The sequence below is a fragment of the Cibotium barometz genome, chromosome 9 (genome assembly GCF_041138505.1).
Source record: "Cibotium barometz isolate CiBa-2024 chromosome 9, ASM4113850v1, whole genome shotgun sequence".
In the NCBI taxonomy this organism is placed as follows: domain Eukaryota; kingdom Viridiplantae; phylum Streptophyta; class Polypodiopsida; order Cyatheales; family Cibotiaceae; genus Cibotium; species Cibotium barometz.
Genome location: NC_141054.1, coordinates 1,830,001 through 1,846,451, shown reverse-complemented (window position 1 = coordinate 1,846,451; position 16,451 = coordinate 1,830,001). Strand labels below are relative to the sequence as shown.

The following is a 16,451-nucleotide window of genomic DNA, read 5'->3' as shown; positions in this document are numbered from 1 at the left end:
GAAATCAACAACATCCTCCATCTGGATCTGACACGGCTTCAAACGGGCCAGGCATGGTTGATGCCCCGTAGCTTCCCATGAAGTTTTAGGTTTAGGGTTAGCAATGAAGCACACAAAGCACAGTCGACTTGTAGAAGGAGAGAGAGTGAAACAACACAATTCACACAACAAAAAATAGTGCAAATACAAAAGTGAGTGAATTAATAAGTCACTTTACACACTTTGAAAGTGTGTGCCACACACGGGGGAAATCCCCTTCAGTGTGAAGGTAAAAAGTGCCCCGGTGTCCCTAGTTCACATGGTCACTACTATAAATCTCATAAATCCCTCCTGTACTAATGATGTGAACGTGTAAAAGATCTAGCAGATCAATCTCCAAATCTCATAAGTCCCTACTGTACTAATGATGTGAACGTGTAAAAGATCTAGCAGATCAATCTCCAAAAGATAGTAAGCCTAAAGCTTTTTGGATAGCTTCAAACTTCTCCCTGGGCAGTGCCTTGGTGAACATATCTGCAAAGTTGTCACGTAGACACATAAACAAGGCTGATCTCTCCTGCATGCAACCTTCCTCTAGCATTATGGTAGTGCACCTCAATGTGCTTAGTACGAGCATGGAAAAGTGGGTTCCGTGCCATGGCAATAGCACTCTAACTATCACTGAGAATGGGTGGCAGATTGTGATCCCAAATGAAGATCTGCCAATAGTCTTCTGACCCCTACACACTCAACTGCCAGTCTGCCACTGTGAATGCTACTCTGTACTCACTAGTGGACACTCCGGTGTCAAAACAACTAGCCAAATCTAAATCGCTAAAAGCATGCAGCTGAATATCACTCCCATGGCAGTTGCTCCATCATCCTTGATCGAGGCCGCCGTCCCTTGCCTCTCTTTTTCCAAAGAAGATCTCCAGCTTCTCGCTTCGACTGGAGGCCTCCACCTTGGTATGCAAGATTGTGGGTAGCCGCCCGGCGTGTGGACAATCCAGGGATCTTTTACACGCAAGCCTTCTCAACGCGCCTGGAAAGATCACAGACATTCATCCTCTTGGGTGTGGCTACTAACTCGCCTGCAGTTTCGGACAAAGCCATGCAATTGAGCACAATCGCATTGCATACGGCCCAGACCACCTTTGCGAGGTGGCAACACAACTTCGACCCGGTGTCCGATCCTTTGGCAGGTGTCTCAGGCTTTCCCATGACAGTCTACTTTCCAAGCCTAAAGAAGGAATAGCTTCCTCTCCTCCCAGTGATAGGTGATGCTATCGAGAGGGTGATGGAACACCCCCCCCCCCACCACTGCCACCTCCGTTCTTGCGTGGATGGCTGAGACTCCATTCCTTCGCATCTGCATCGCCTCCCCAGACTCAGTGCCTCACATCATTTCGCTCCCAAACACCACCCTAGGGAGTAATAGCAAAGAACATGGTGGTATGGTGGAGGTCTCTTATCAAAAATGGAAAGAGCTTGAGGAAGATCGTAAAAACTTGGAAAAACAAAATACATAAGAGGATACATAATCAATATATGCATACATAGCTAAATCATTGATACAAAAAAGAAAATAATCAAAGAGTCGGAGCATAAGACTACAAAAGAGTTATGCATAGAGTGTTCTGCTTAAGACTGTATGCATAACTCTTTTGCATAAGACTATATAAAAGAGTTATGCATAGAGTCTTATGCATATAACCATGCAAAAGACTATACATAGACTCTTATGTCTGCGAAGGGACCCGATTCTTTAGAGAGTGGAGTAATCTGGCCTCCCGAGCCAATGTTTCATATGTCACCAAATGGGACACCTCGCGGGCAGTCCAAGAGACCGCCTCGAGTTGCCCCGCCCACTGGTCTCGCAAAAGTTGCAAGACTTTCTCCACATCTTTCTCACGCTGCTCCGCAGTGGCTAAGAATGTAAGTATGTCATCAAGAAATATGAAAACACACTTACCAATGAGGACTGCAAAAAATCCTGGGCATCATTTTATTGAAGGTTTCTAGTGCGTTGGTAAGCCCAAATGGCATGACTATGAATTTGTAGTGACCACACTCTATCCGGAAAGCTGTTTTTGGAATATCAGCTTCAAAAATGCGGACATGATGGTAACCACTCTTGAGAACGATCTTAGTGAAAAATTTGGCACCATCTAAACGCTCCAAAACCATACTCAATCTTGGGCATAGGAAACTTATTCTTGATGGTGAGTTTGTTTAATGCTCTGTAATCTACACAAAGGCGTGCAAACTTGTCCTTCTTTTGAACAAATAGGATGGGTGCAGCAAATAGTGAGGAAGATGGCCGAACGAATCGAGCTCGGAGGAGCTCAGATAACTGCTTTTCTAGCTCGCCCTCTAATGTCTTGGAAAGACAATAGGAAAACTTGCTAGAAGATTCTTCCCCAGGGACCAAATCGATATGATGATCCTCAGGACGAGAGGGGGAGAGACTAGTGGGAGATCGTCTCTAAGCATAATCTCCTAGTGTCGAGACAAGAGGTCTGCTAACTACGGGACTGAAGATGAAGATGAGACAGTCGTTATCGATGAGGAAAAGCTGTCTGAGCACGAACATAAAGCAATGCTCCTTCCGCTCCCTTGCGGATAGCTCGTCGGGCCTAGAGATGAGAAATCAAAGGAATGCCAAGAATGCACTGATCCCCACGAATCATGACAGGCTCAAGAAAACCTTTACAAATAGTAAAAGTGTTCTGCCCCCCAATCGGGAATGGGTTCATACTGGCGAAACTACTAGATTCCTAAAATCATGTCACACCCCAAAAGAGGCGAGACAATGAAATCTTGTTGGAATGAGGTCTTTTGAACTTGAAAAGGAAACTCCTGTGCCTTTTGTGATATGTGGGTGCGGAGATCAGGTGTAAACCTGTCCACATCCAAATGATAGGACACTAAAGTACAGCTCATTTTGGTAGCCAACTGGGAAGTGATGGCATCCTCAAAACTGCCCATGTCAAATAGGACTACAAACTGGCAGCCCTAGGCAGAGCCATAAGCTCGGATCAGGCTTTTCTGTTCAGCATCATCCTCACCCTCCTGCTTAGCATCAAATACTTAGGATGCATAGAAGGTAAGAGTTAAACTACGTTGGTGGTAGTAGGCGGTGCTGGAGGAGCGGGAGATGCTGTGGCAATTGTAGAAGAAGGCGGCTTGGAGGCTTGCTCCGCTTGCCATTTCTGACAATCCTTCTTACCATGCCCAATAGTATCACAATAGAAACATCGATTTTCTAACTAGTACTTCCTTTGCTCCTCTGGAGTAAGGTAGCCTCCATGATGCCTACTTTAGCCTTTTCCTTGGGGTTTTCTTAGGTTTGGATTCCTTATCCTTCTTACCCCCTGAACTAGAGCTAGAACTATTTTCCTTCTTAGCGTCTTTAGAAAACGGATTACCCTTCCCCGGCTGCAAAGTAGATTGCTGTTGGTTGGGGTTTGGTACTAGACTGCGGTTGCTTGGCTTGCCTCCGTTCATCTTCGTTTCTTCATTTTGAGCAAGAATCAAAGCCCGGTCATATGTGTTGGGTTCAAAGTTGTGAACTGTGAATCGTATGTTAGGATCCAATCCACGAATGAATTGATCCATCTTAGCCCGCTCAAATAACCCTAACTGTTGTGCTAAAGTGATAACCTTACCGAAAAACTGAAGCACGAACGACCCATTCTGTTTGAGTCCATAGAACTCATCTGCCAGGTTGGTCATATACTGGGGAGGGAGAAATTTGGTCTTCAGATCATGGACAAAGTGTCCCAATGAAAAGCTGTGACACCTCTGGTCGGGTCTATATGTAAACTAGACCAATGTTGCCACCAAGTAACTGTCTCACCTATAAGGTGAGAAACCGCTATGTGGACTTTGTCTTGCGGATCTATTAGCTTTGCCAAAGGAAAATATGCAATAAACTGATAAATAAATTGCTTGACAGCTAACTGATCACACTTACCGTCATACTTACTAAAGTTTGGTTTCGGTCGTTGATGTTGCGAGAGTCTAGCTGGTGGCACCTATGGACGGAGAGAATGAAGAGAGGGTGTGTTGAAATTGCAGATGTATGGCCTCCCTTTCCCGCTTGTATTCGAGTATCATTCACTCTCAATTGAGCTCTCGTTCGTGCTCCTGAGCTGTGCGCTTAGACTGACGCCGGTCTTCTTCAAGCCTGCATTGAGCTTCCTCATAGTCCCGTCTTTCTTGCTTCTGCTTTTGTTTTTTTTCATCTTCTCATCTTTGTTGTTCCATCTGAAAGAAGAGAGAGATGAAATCGAGGGTAGCTTGTGGAGTGGGTTTTACTGCGGTAGCCTCCAAGAGTTGGAGACGCTCCATGAGAAGTTGGTTTTGAGCTCGGAGTAGAGCTATGGTATATAGTGCTCTGCTGGTAGAAGAGCATGGTCTCCTTCGAGGGAGACATGTTCCTGCTGATGTATACTCTCCTCTATAGACATTTTTCTAAAGTTGGTGGTCGTGCCGGAGCGAAGTATGACCATCCAAGGATGCTCTCACGCTAGGATGCGGTGTGTGGACAAGCTCAAACTGATACCAATGTAGCATGCAGCGGAATTATGCGTAGATGTAGAATCCTGTCACACACAGTCTCACACCGCCTTTTGTATCCTGAGTTTCATGAGTCTTTAGCAATCCACTTTATCACTTCACACTTTAAGAGATGAGAGAGAGAGAGATTTGTACCTCTTACTGGGTCCCAAATTACCCACTGAAGGGCCCCCTCCTATTGCTAGGAGTATTTGCTTTTATTACTTTGAAGAGAATGACTGTATGTTTAATCGACTTAGGGCTGTAGATAAGCCAAACGCAAGACCTTTGGAAGACCAACAGTCAACTGACTGTACACTGCTGTAGAAACACCAATGATGACCAATCTCGATGCCAGTGCACTCTTCCAAGGGGCTGTAGGAAGGTTGCAAATTGTGGCTGAGAAAGGGGCTGAATTGGGACTGTTCTAGGGCTATGAATATGCAACGACAAGGGATGAGTATGCTGCGTTTTCCTTTACCAGGAGGATGGGAAAATGATGATGAATGAATGCTGAATTCTGATGTGAAACTCAGAAACGCTGTAGGACTGAAGCGCTTCTTTCCAATGCTGATGATGATGCATTATCTAATGGCCGATTGCTTGTATGCTTGAAGCGAAGATGGATGAATGATGAGATGATGCAAACGCTTGCTATTTATATGGGTGTATAGTGCTGGTCGGCTCGCTATAGAGTTGGCCAACTGATGATAAATTGCTACACGACTTGTTTATATCATATATGTTGAATATTAAGCTAATAATGCTGGCCGACTTGGATATTAATGTTGCCGACTAGATAATACTAATGGATAAAATGGATAATAATATTCTAAGGCTTATGCAATGGATTATATGCTTATGCAATGCCATGAATACTTTCTAATGCAAACCCTAAGGCTTCTACTGACTTCTACATGCATGAATGATTCTCTTCAAGTGGGTTAAGTGAAACTCGCGGTGCCCGGGGGACTAGGGCCTTTGACACACTTATTGATACCATCAATGCATATTAAAACATTTAAACATGGCAAAGCCTTAACACATATCCCTCATCACGTTGGATAAAACATAAAAGCTAGACAAAACATCCACAAATGCTAAAAGTGGAGCTTGCACATGTGACACCACATAGAGGCCGGAATGCCCCCCCCCCCCCCCCCCCCCCCCCCCCCCCCCAACTGGTAAGGGGAGGGGCATCCTCAGAATCATCACAAAGAGAGGAAGAGGTAGACTCCTCACAATGAGGAAGGAAAGCAAGAATATAAACTGCAATGGTAACAAGATCCCAAGAATCACCAACAACAGACAAGTGATCCATGTGAAAGGATCACACCTCACAGGCAAAACACCCTCCTTTCTCTGCAAACACTGCAAAGAACATAGGCTCAGACAAAATAAACTCTGCTCAGGATCTCTGAAAAGATCACTACTCTCCTCCAAAATCTGTAAAGCTCCTGTCACACAAGAAAGTCTCCACAGATACAAAACAGCTCCTGAAAAACAGATTCTCAAGTGAAGTAGCTGAAGATGGGGCCCCCTCTGAGTGTAGAAAACTCCTTTGGGAAGCAAAACGCAGCCAAAATACCTCTGTCCAAAGCGCTTGTCATCCTCTGCCTCAGGAGCATAAGCGATTGCAGTTTCAGCCACCTCTCTTTAGCGTTTGTCTCCTACATCCCTAGGCGCCTCAAACGCATGAGCATTCAGCCATCTACATCAGTAAAACGCATCAGATCAGCATTCAGCCTTGCGTTTTCTGCATCCATACAATTTTCAGCATTCATCCATTCATCGTTTTGCTCCAGCCACTTGGTGAAGGTAAAATGCAGCATTCATACTCATTTATAGCATTCATATACAGTCTAGAACAGTCCCAAACAGCCCCTCTCTCAGCCCTAGCTTTGCATCCCTCCCTCATACCATTGGGAAGAGTGCATAGGCTCGAGATTGGACATCTTTGGTGCTTCTACAGCAGTGTACAGCTCAACCCAACACTTGGTCTTCAGAGGTCTTGCGTTTGGCTTATCGTCAGTCACACCGTCAGTCTCTTTAAAGATAATAAAGCAAATACTATCTCAGTAATGGGATAGGGGGCCCTTCAGTGGGTAATTCGGGACCCCATACGGTGTATAGTTCTCATCTCTCTCTCTCATATCGCTTTAAAGTTTGAAGTATTAAAGTGGATTGCTAAACTCACGAAACTCAAGATACAGAAGACAGTGTGAGCATTTGTGTGACAGGATCCTCCAATACGAAGACTTCCGCTGCATGTTACATGAGTTTTGGTCGCCCAAAACTTAATGAAGTGTGTACACACTCACTTATAAATTAGAGCTAACTCCTAAGGCTAGGTTTATGACCAATACTTACCACCTGTCACATGCCATATAGACGTTAGTGGGGATGTCGTAGTATCTAGTCCATACTATGCATAATAGAGTTGATAGTTGTATAGTCTTGTGGGTTGACTACCATGAGTATATAACATGCACATTCCTAAAAGGTGAATTTGGGCATGTTCCTGGATTCATCTAGGTATATAATTCAGCCGTATTAGCGAACATGCAGATTTCACATTGTGAATTTTTCATCCAAGTTGCGGCTAGATATTGTGCTTATTTTTTCTATCTTTATGTCACATGCACTCTGCACTCAGTGCATGGTGACAAACTGGCTCATCATCAACAGTGCAACATTTGTACATTATTAGAACCCAGTAGGATGATATTTGTCGTACGTCGTGACCCCATTGTACATCCTTAGTCCAGGATAAGTCAGGCACAAGCTACGTAAGTCATTCCTCAACCTTAGCGGGTCAGTCAGTCCTACACATTGGTCAAGCAAGCATGAAAACAGCATGCAATTTCAATTGCAAGCAAGCACATAAAGATGTTATGCAATGCAGCATTGGTATGGACAATCCCCGTTTATGAGACTATACCAAAATATAGGTGCTCCAGGCAAGTACACGAGGTACCAGACCCAATGGAACACCAATCCACCACGCATTTCCGCGCATGTACACAGAGGCACAAGTCCCAACGGAAAGCCAAGTCCACAGTATCACATGAGTGGCATCAATCCTCGGCATATACAACTGCCATGGACACCAATCCAATGTACATACATGATGAGAAAGCACGGGTGGACCAACTAGGTGGCCAAATGATGACATCCCCCCCGGCCTCTAAATAGTTGTCCGCAACTGAAAAGCATTCAAATATGTCTGAAGCACATGCGAGCAATCTCTGAAGAACTCTTCATCTACCCATTTAGCATCAATGGAAAGATAGTTCTTAAACTTCACAAGGTAACGCCTCACAACTTTGCCTGCAGCAAGCTTGCGTTCCTTGTGATAGACAATCTGCTCTGGCTGCAAGATCTCCTCAAGCTCATCCACTTCCAATGGATCCTCAATGACCATTTCACTGGGCTCCGGCCCTACATACTTGCGAAGGAGACTCACATGAAAAGCATTGTGTATGTGCCAATGACTAGGCAATGCCAATCTGAAAGCCACTTCATTGATCTTCTCGATCACTTGAAAAGGCCCATAGTACCCGGTTGCAAGCTTAGGATATGCACCCTCTTTGCAAGTCTTGCTTTCTCAAATTTCTGCAATACCCAATCATTCTCTTTAACATCCAATTGCCTTCTATACTTGTCGGCAGCCTTTTTATGCTTGTCTTGTGACCTTGCAATGGTTGTTCGCCATAGTAGCAAAGAAACGCGTTTCATAGGATTTGAAACTTACGAAACGTTTGGAAACATTTCAACCTTTTTGAAACGAGTTTCTTATACCTTTTTCTTTATTTTTAAAAAAAACCTTACCCTTTTGCCCCAAAAACGTATGGGAAGGTTTTTTCACGTTTTTTTTTGGCTGCAAACTTTGGCGTTCGCGCTCTGCAGAGAGTGTGTCTGTTGCTTTTTCTCGCAGAAAAGTGCTACAAGCACTATTTCCAACGCTCGGGGTGGTTTTCTTGGAGGTGGGTTTTGATGTTTTTTCTACTATGGTCTGAATTTTTTCAATTTTGAGAATCGTGTAGAGATTGAATTTGGGGATTTTCTCTCTCAAATTTCTTGGGCAAGAATGGGTCACACTCCCGATGCTTTATAGCGCCATGTTACTCCTATAGCCAAATACGATTCGTCAGGTTCATCTAAGTGGAAGTGCAACTATTGTGGGTTGGTAGCAAGTGGAACCATCATTCGTTTGAAGGCCCATTTGTCTGGCCAGCCAGGTCATGGCATTTCTAAGTGTCCCAATGCTCCCAAGAGGTATTGGATTCATTGTAGGCATGGAAGAGGAGTCAATCTCTATCTACTGTAGAATCTGGGGTGGTAGGTGATGCGATTTCAAGGGATGGCGATGCAGGAAAATGTATGGAGGGGTTTACAAAGAGAGGCAAGACTGTCATGTTGGAAAGCCAAGGGGATGCTTCGGGTTCAAGCTCAATACCCGTTTGTGCTGCCCCAAGTTGCCCCAAATCATCTAAGTGGAAGTGCAACTATTGTGGGTTGGTAGCAAGTGGAACCATCATTCGTTTGAAGGCCCATTTGTCTGGCCAGCCAGGTCATGGCATTTCTAAGTGTCCCAATGCTCCCAAAGAGGTATTGGATTCATTGTAGGCATGGAAGAGGAGTCAATCTCTATCTACTGCAGAATTTGGGGTGGTAGGTGATGCGATTTCAGGGGATGGTGATGCAAGAGAATGTATGCAGGGGTTTACAAAGAGAGGCAAGACTGTCATGTTGGAAAGCCAGGGGGATGCTTCGGGTTCAAGCTCAATACCCGTTTGTGCTGCCCCAAGTTGCCCCAAATTACCTACTGTGGGTGGACTAAAACGCAACAGTCTACGAGCAAGTTTCCAAAAATTGGTTGTGCAAGAGGCAACTAGAGAACTCACAAAGCTCGTCATTCAATGTTCTCTTTCTTTCAACATTTTGCGGTCTTCTCGTTGGAAGAGTGCCATGCAAGCTGTGAGTAGGATTGGATATGAGTGGGAGGGTCCCAGTTACGAGACCATGCGCAACAAGGAGCTTCGCAAGGAGTGTATGCAAGTTGCGAAGAATGTGGAGCCTTTGAGGGCTACATGGGAGAAATATGTACTTTGCTTTGTGATGGTTGGTCCGATGTGCGCAAGAGGAATGTGTAACATACTGGTATCCTCTTGCACGGGCACAATGCTCTTGCGAGCAATTGATGCCTCGGTACTGTGGTCACAGGAGAGTTTATTTGGCGCCATCTACGGCAAGCTGTGTTGAAGGTTGGGCCTTAAAATATTGTGCAAATTATCACAGATAATGGCTCCAATTGTGTTAGTATAGGTCGCATGTTGGAAGATGAGTTTCCTCACATTGTATGGACACCTTGTGCTAGTCATAGCTTGGATCTCATGATGGAAGGCATGGGGAAAATAGAATGGGTATCTAAGATTTTATGTGTTGCACGCTTTATGGTGAAGTTTGTTATAGAGAGACCCAAGATCCTTTCTATCTACAGGGGGTCAAAAGGACTTAAGAGCTGTGTAAACCAGCTCCTACCACGTTCGCACACATGTTCATCGTCGTTGACACGGTGGTCAAGGTTCGGCGGGCACTCACAGCCATTGTGTTTACCATAGAGTGGGATGCTTGGAATGAGAGAAGCAGCCCCAAAGCTAACAAGTTTTACCGATGTGTCATGAATGGAGAATGGTGAACGAGGGTTGAGACACTTGTGAGAGTTCTACAACCATTTTACAGTGTCTTGCACATCACGAACATGGAGGGGAGCACTCTTGGTCTATTGTATGAGTACATGGACAAGCTTGGAGAGTGCCTTAACAAATGCAAGTCTTTGTCAAACGCTGAGTAAGTGTTGTACCTCCTCTTTTTCTCTATATTTTAGCTTCTAAGTTCTAAATTCTAATTAGTAGTTGCATGGCTAACATGCAACCAACTCGCTCAAACTCAGGGTCCAAAATCTTCGTTCCATTTGGAATGATCGATGGGATTGGTTCCATAGACCAATCCATGCAGTTGCCCATATTCTCCATCCTTTGTGGAGAGATGAGAAGAAGGCCACTTGCGAGGAGTTAGAAGACGGTTGGAAGGAGTATGTGGAAGCTTGGACGGACAGAAATATGGAGGAGATGGCTCTTTTAGAGAGGCAACGGCTTTGGTTCCGTAACCGCACAAAGCATTTTGGATCCCCCACTGCGCAGCTTAGAGAGACACAGTTGGAGCTCGTGTCATGGTGGGAAAAATACGTTGTTTCTGCTCCAGAGTTGGTGAGTAAATTTCCTCTTATAGCTTGTACGTTGGCCATTGCTCCATTATTAAAATTTAAGCCTCGATACTTAGAAGTTAGTGCTTACTATATACTGTGGCTTTGCACTATGCAGAGAAATCTTGCAATTTGGGTGCTCTCACACGACTCTAGCTCTGGTCCTTGTGAGAGAAATTGGAGTACTTGGGTCCTTTTCCACACAAAGAAAAGGAACAAATTGTCCACTTCTCAGCTAGAGCGCTTGGTCTATTGCCATTGTAACCTCCGCCTACTTGAGCAAGGCGGGAATCCCATAGAGCCTCGCCAAGTCAATGTTGACTTCATTGATATTGAAAAAGTCGAGGACATTCCAAAAATCCCACCCGAGGAGAAGGACATCTATGCTGTGTTGTATGAGGAGGCCATACGTGGGTTCGTGTGACTCGTGGCCGTCCACAAGTTCGTGTGAACCTTCGTGCGGGCATAGGTGGCCCCAACAAAGGGAATGCAGCAGAGGATATAGCTAGCACCAGTGCTATAGCAGAGGAGAGAGCAAAGCATGGAGATGACTCAGACTCCTCAAACGATGCATCTGAGTCTGAGTGGGAGTCATAGCCATCAGATGAGGAGGCCATGGATTTAGATGATTCAGAGTAGTGTTGTAGCATGTTTGTTTTAGGCTCTAGAGCTTTGGCATGTGCCATGATCACATGATACATCATCATTTGTGGATCATGCATGAGTAGTGACTTTGATTTGGATTTCAGCTTGTATCTTTGCTTATTATTTATGACTAGTGACTAGTCAGTGGTTACTTGAGTCTTGACACTACCGTTGAGCCTTTCTATGTATTTCTTTGTCATGTTTGAAAATCTACAAGTACATTTGGAAATAGCTTGAAGTTTGAGCCTTGATTCTTGAGACATGTCACATGCCAATGATCACTTCATTGAACATTCTTGATTCTTGAAGTAGCATTGTATCTTGAATTGGTTGATTCATGATAGTTTTTAAGTATTATTATAAGTTATAACTTGTAATGTTCATAACTCCAAGTTCTCAATGATAAATCAGGTTTCAGGATTGAGTGTCTCGACAGGCTATAGCGGCATGAGATGTATCATGTTGTTTTGAGTTTCTCATGCCAAAATGGTATAAATAATGAAACTCCTAACTTTCAGTTTCTATCCCCGCCTCTCCCCCCCCCCCCCCCCCTATATTTATGAAACGTTTTCTATACCTTGGGCCCCTCGGATTTCAAACTTACGAAACATTTCGAAATGCGTTTCCAAACTTGCCATTTCGAAACTCCTGGCAACTATGTTGTCCGCACCTGAGCAAAAGTAATATCCAAGTCTCTTACATAATCATTAGCTACAAATATCTCATCCTTTGTGCGAAGGATGGGTGGCAAAACCACCTTACCATAAACAATCTCAAACGGGGCCTTTCCCATAGATGCATGCACCGTGTTGTTGTATGCAAATTCTACGAGCAGTAAATACTTCTCCCAAGACGACTTCTCATCCGCCACATAACATTTCAAGAGATCCAACACGGCTAAATTTGCAGCCTCACTTTGCCCATCCGTTTGAGGGTGATAAGCTGATGAGAAGTCCGATTTGGTGCCCATGTTATCAAATAAGGCCTGCCAAAAGAGACTTGTAGTCTTGGGATCTCTATCTCCCACAATGGACTTCAGCATTCCATGATGCTTGAACACTTGTGTAAGATATATTTTAACCATATGCTCAACTTTGATGGTCTTTTTGACTGGCAAGAAGTGAGCTTACTTACTAAACCTCTCCACAATTGTCCAAATAGAATCATTACCTTGTTGGATCCGTGGGGCAAGTCCATAATGAAATCCATTGTAATACTTTCCCATGGCTGCGTGGGAATAGGCAATGGCTGAAGCAAATTTTTGCCTATCAAATTTCACCTTTTGAAAGGTGATACATGCACGTACATGTGCCTCTATGTGAGCGAATAACACCAAAAGAAAACCACACATGTGGCAGACTATATGGCTGCTATACAGGTGGAAGTACAATCAACAATCGATCAGTTTTGGAGACGACCAACAAAAACGAAATTCAGCTATTGATCACCATGTAAGCGACCAGCTCCAAAACAAAGAAAAGACAGAGAAGCAGCTGTATGGCCAACACTGAGAGATGGGAGAGAGAGAGCTGCAATCGGCCAATAGAGGCATGCGCTCATGCTCCAAAAAAGAAGCCCCCACCTCTCTTTTTAATGAAGTCGACCGGCTATATTTGAAGAGCTTTTCCCTTTTTGCCCAAAATAGGTGAACTTGCCCAAAAATATCAACTCTATGCTTTTCCTGGCTTGATGCCCAAGTTTTGGCCCAAAATTCAAGTTTATGCTTTTCCCAGGCTTGTAGCCCAAGTTTCAAGTAGGCGCCTCCTTTTCTCCACCTATCCCATGCCCAAAATAATAATGTGTCTAACCCGTCTTTAATGATATGTGAACACACCAGCTTATAAACATTATACGTCACTTTGATGAATGAAAATCCCATGCTACTCATGTTGTGTGGCCATCTTTCAAGCCAAACTTTGCCGATAGATGCTTCAGCTTTCTTTTGTGGAAAATCTCCATTTACACCTTGGTTCCACTCAGTGTGTGAAACTCTGTTCAAGACTAGTGAAGGGACCAAATGGAGACAGGTCTGAGTCCCCACCTGCATAGAAAATTTGTGAACCAGACTCAGCTAACCAAGCAATAGACCATATTGACTTGACACTACCTAGTACCAATGAGACAAGCAATAGAACACCAAAACATCTATGAGTCTCAGCTACTCCAAATGCAATGCCAAACTAACTCAATAGTAGCTTGGCATCTGGGACATGATGAATCTCCCCCAAGTGTTGCTTTGCACTGTCTAATTGGAAGTCCACTATGCAAGAATAACCATAAAGAGAGAGAGAGATCTCTACCTCCTTCCATAGGAGTGCCAAAGTCTATGCTACAATTTCTTTTTATAGCAAGAGTAATCTCACGACTTTCCCGATGAACAACCCTAATTCGGTTGTGGAAGCCCTACATCTCCTCACTCACCCATTATGAGATCCACAAATAGTCGAGGCTTTTCTTGAAAAGCAATGCCTCACCAAATGGGAAAGATCGAATGGTCTCCTTACAGCAGTTTCCTCGACCCCTCTCCCCTCAACATCACAAATGAACTCTCATGACACCTATGGCTTTATGAGAATCACCCCCTAGCCCAGTGGAATCCAAGCAAGCAGGATTGGAAGGATCCAACGACTCCACCAGAGCACCAATGATTCCCTTTCTTGGAGTACTCTGCCAGGCTGGATCGGCGGATCCAGGCGAGTGGGATTGAGAGGATCCCATGACCCCACTGGAGCACCAAGGATTCCCCTTCTTCAAGTACTCCACGAGGTTGGGTCGACGGATCTAGCAAATGGATTGACGACACACCTAACATAGCCCATTACTAGCAGGCCCACAACAGTTCCCCCCTCTTCCCCTTCGACTTTTCGGTGCGACTCTAGGACAGTTTTAGGTTCATGACGATCACACTCTTCATTTGGTTGGTCGCCAACTAGAGACTGAGGGCATTTGGCTCTCACCCAACCTCCTATATATATATACCTAGATGAATCCAGGAACATGCCCAAATTCACCTTTTAGGAACGTGCATGTTATATACTCATGGTAGTCAACCCACAAGACTATATAGCTATCAACTCCATTATGCATAGTATGGACTAGATACTACGACATCCCCACTAACGTCATCAGTGCCCAATAGTGGGTGTAGATCTCTGTATCAAGATATGCTCTCACACACACATAAGAGCATATATTCACACAAAGCCCTTCATACTGAGTTTCTGTCAAACCTCCGGAGATGCAGGGCAGACTCAGCCATAATGAAGCCTAGCACTAAAGGAAGTAGCAAATAGAAAGAATTAGTACAGCAAATAAGTAGTTGATAGGGCAAATGCACCGCTAAAGATAGAAAGAATAAGCACAATATCAACTGGCCGCAACTCGGACAAAAACTTCACAACGTGAAATCTACATGTCCGTTAATATGGCTGAATTATATACCTAGATGAATCCAGGAACATGCCCAAATTCACCTTTTAGGAACATGTTAAATACTCATGGTAGTCAACCCACAAAGCGTCCCCCAAGAGAACGCGTGACTTTGCCTTCGGAATTGCACAAAGACACGTCATTTGTTCAATTGATCTTTTCCTATGTTGGATGGGAATGTGATGCATGGGTGCACTTCAGTAAGCATTATCCATAAATTTCTACACGTGGATAGAATGGAGAATATTACTAACCGCCTTATTGACATCCGGATGATATTGCAGAGCTAGTTTTCGATAAGCTCGCTTGATGTCGGCTTCGGTAGCGGAAGAAGGTACGCCCAGAATGTCGTGGGGAGACTCCAAGGCCGCCCGCACGTGCACTTGTCTTCTCGTGTCTACACGCTTCTGTGAGGAAGAATTGGAGAAAACGCCTGCGCACGTCGCTCCGACATCCCTCGATCTCCATCGCTGGAGAGCCCTGCTACGGCACGTGTTCGAATCCCAGCAGCTACAGCTTCCCCACGCAGCACCTGCCCTTGCCAAAAAACCCACCCCATGCTGCCACGAGATCATAAATACTCTTGCGGTATCAGCCAGTCCTGACTCCGGATGATTTCTTTGTGAAGAAACACGTCCGTCTCCTGTAGGCTGGCACGAGACGCTCGAATGTTAGGGACGGATGGGCTGCTGTAAGGCCCCCCGAACGAAGCCTTTGGCCTTTGTTTGCACCGGGAGCTAACAAATTTCATTATTTCTAGGAAACCTACATCTCTCTTTCTATACATATATATATTATCTTAAGGAAGAGTTTCAGAACGCTGCCACGTGACAAGAATTTGGAGGTTCTCGAAGAGGAGGAAGAGGTTTGGGTAGAATTTGATTTTGGAAACCTCAAAAGACGTGCAGTGCGAAGCACAGATTTCCAACTAGTCTATATCTATATCTATCTATATCTATATCTATCTTTATCTATATCTATATCTATACAATCTATCTACTAATATCTAACCGAGCTAACACCCCCCTCGAGTGGCAACTTTTTTAAAGTCATAGCCTAGAAACTAGGAGGCATTAATTCTCCGAGAGTCTTTATTTTTTTTTCAAAATTTGGATGATTGTCATAGCTGGAGGCATCAAACTGTGCTCTAATTTAATAAGGGGAACGAGCCGTTTTCTTCTTCTTTTTCAAATGGTTATGGTTATACGTGAAGGGAAGGCGTTAGAATGCAGAGAGAGAGAATTTATTGGAGGTGTGTAACGGCTCAGGCAATAGCTCTGACAGCCTGCCCTGCAAATGTAAACATCCTTTGTTTTCTTTCTCTCTCTCTCTCTCTCTCGCACCTCCACTCTCCTCCCAATGGTAACCTCTCCCAACTATGCTGAAGCTCCATGCCTGGAGTTGACATCTAGGTAGCGAGGCCCATGTGTGTGAAAAAAAAAAAAAAGAGCCAGCGTGATGGGCTTAGAGTCTAAGTCTGTTGGTGAGTTTAGCGATGGAGTGTGTGGCTGATGTATCCATTGTGGAGGAAAGAGTTCGAAGCATGCAACCTACTCGAAGTGCAGCTGAC

General features: G+C 44.4%; 1 protein-coding gene across 2 annotated transcripts in view; it reads right to left on the bottom strand.

Moving 5' to 3' along the window:
* LOC147635151 (uncharacterized) overlaps positions 1-15,652 on the bottom strand; it is a 41,014-nt gene extending 25,362 nt beyond the window's left edge. Inside the window, exon 1 of one of the 2 annotated variants that reach the window (XM_086802322.1) lies at positions 15,136-15,652. In XM_086802322.1, the coding sequence (XP_086658448.1) occupies positions 15,136-15,456 (321 nt within the window). In that variant the 5' untranslated portion in view covers positions 15,457-15,652. The remainder of the gene's footprint in view (positions 1-15,135) is intronic. The other variant, XM_086802323.1, reaches the window with a different exon arrangement.
* Between the last annotated feature and the right edge of the window lie 799 nt (positions 15,653-16,451).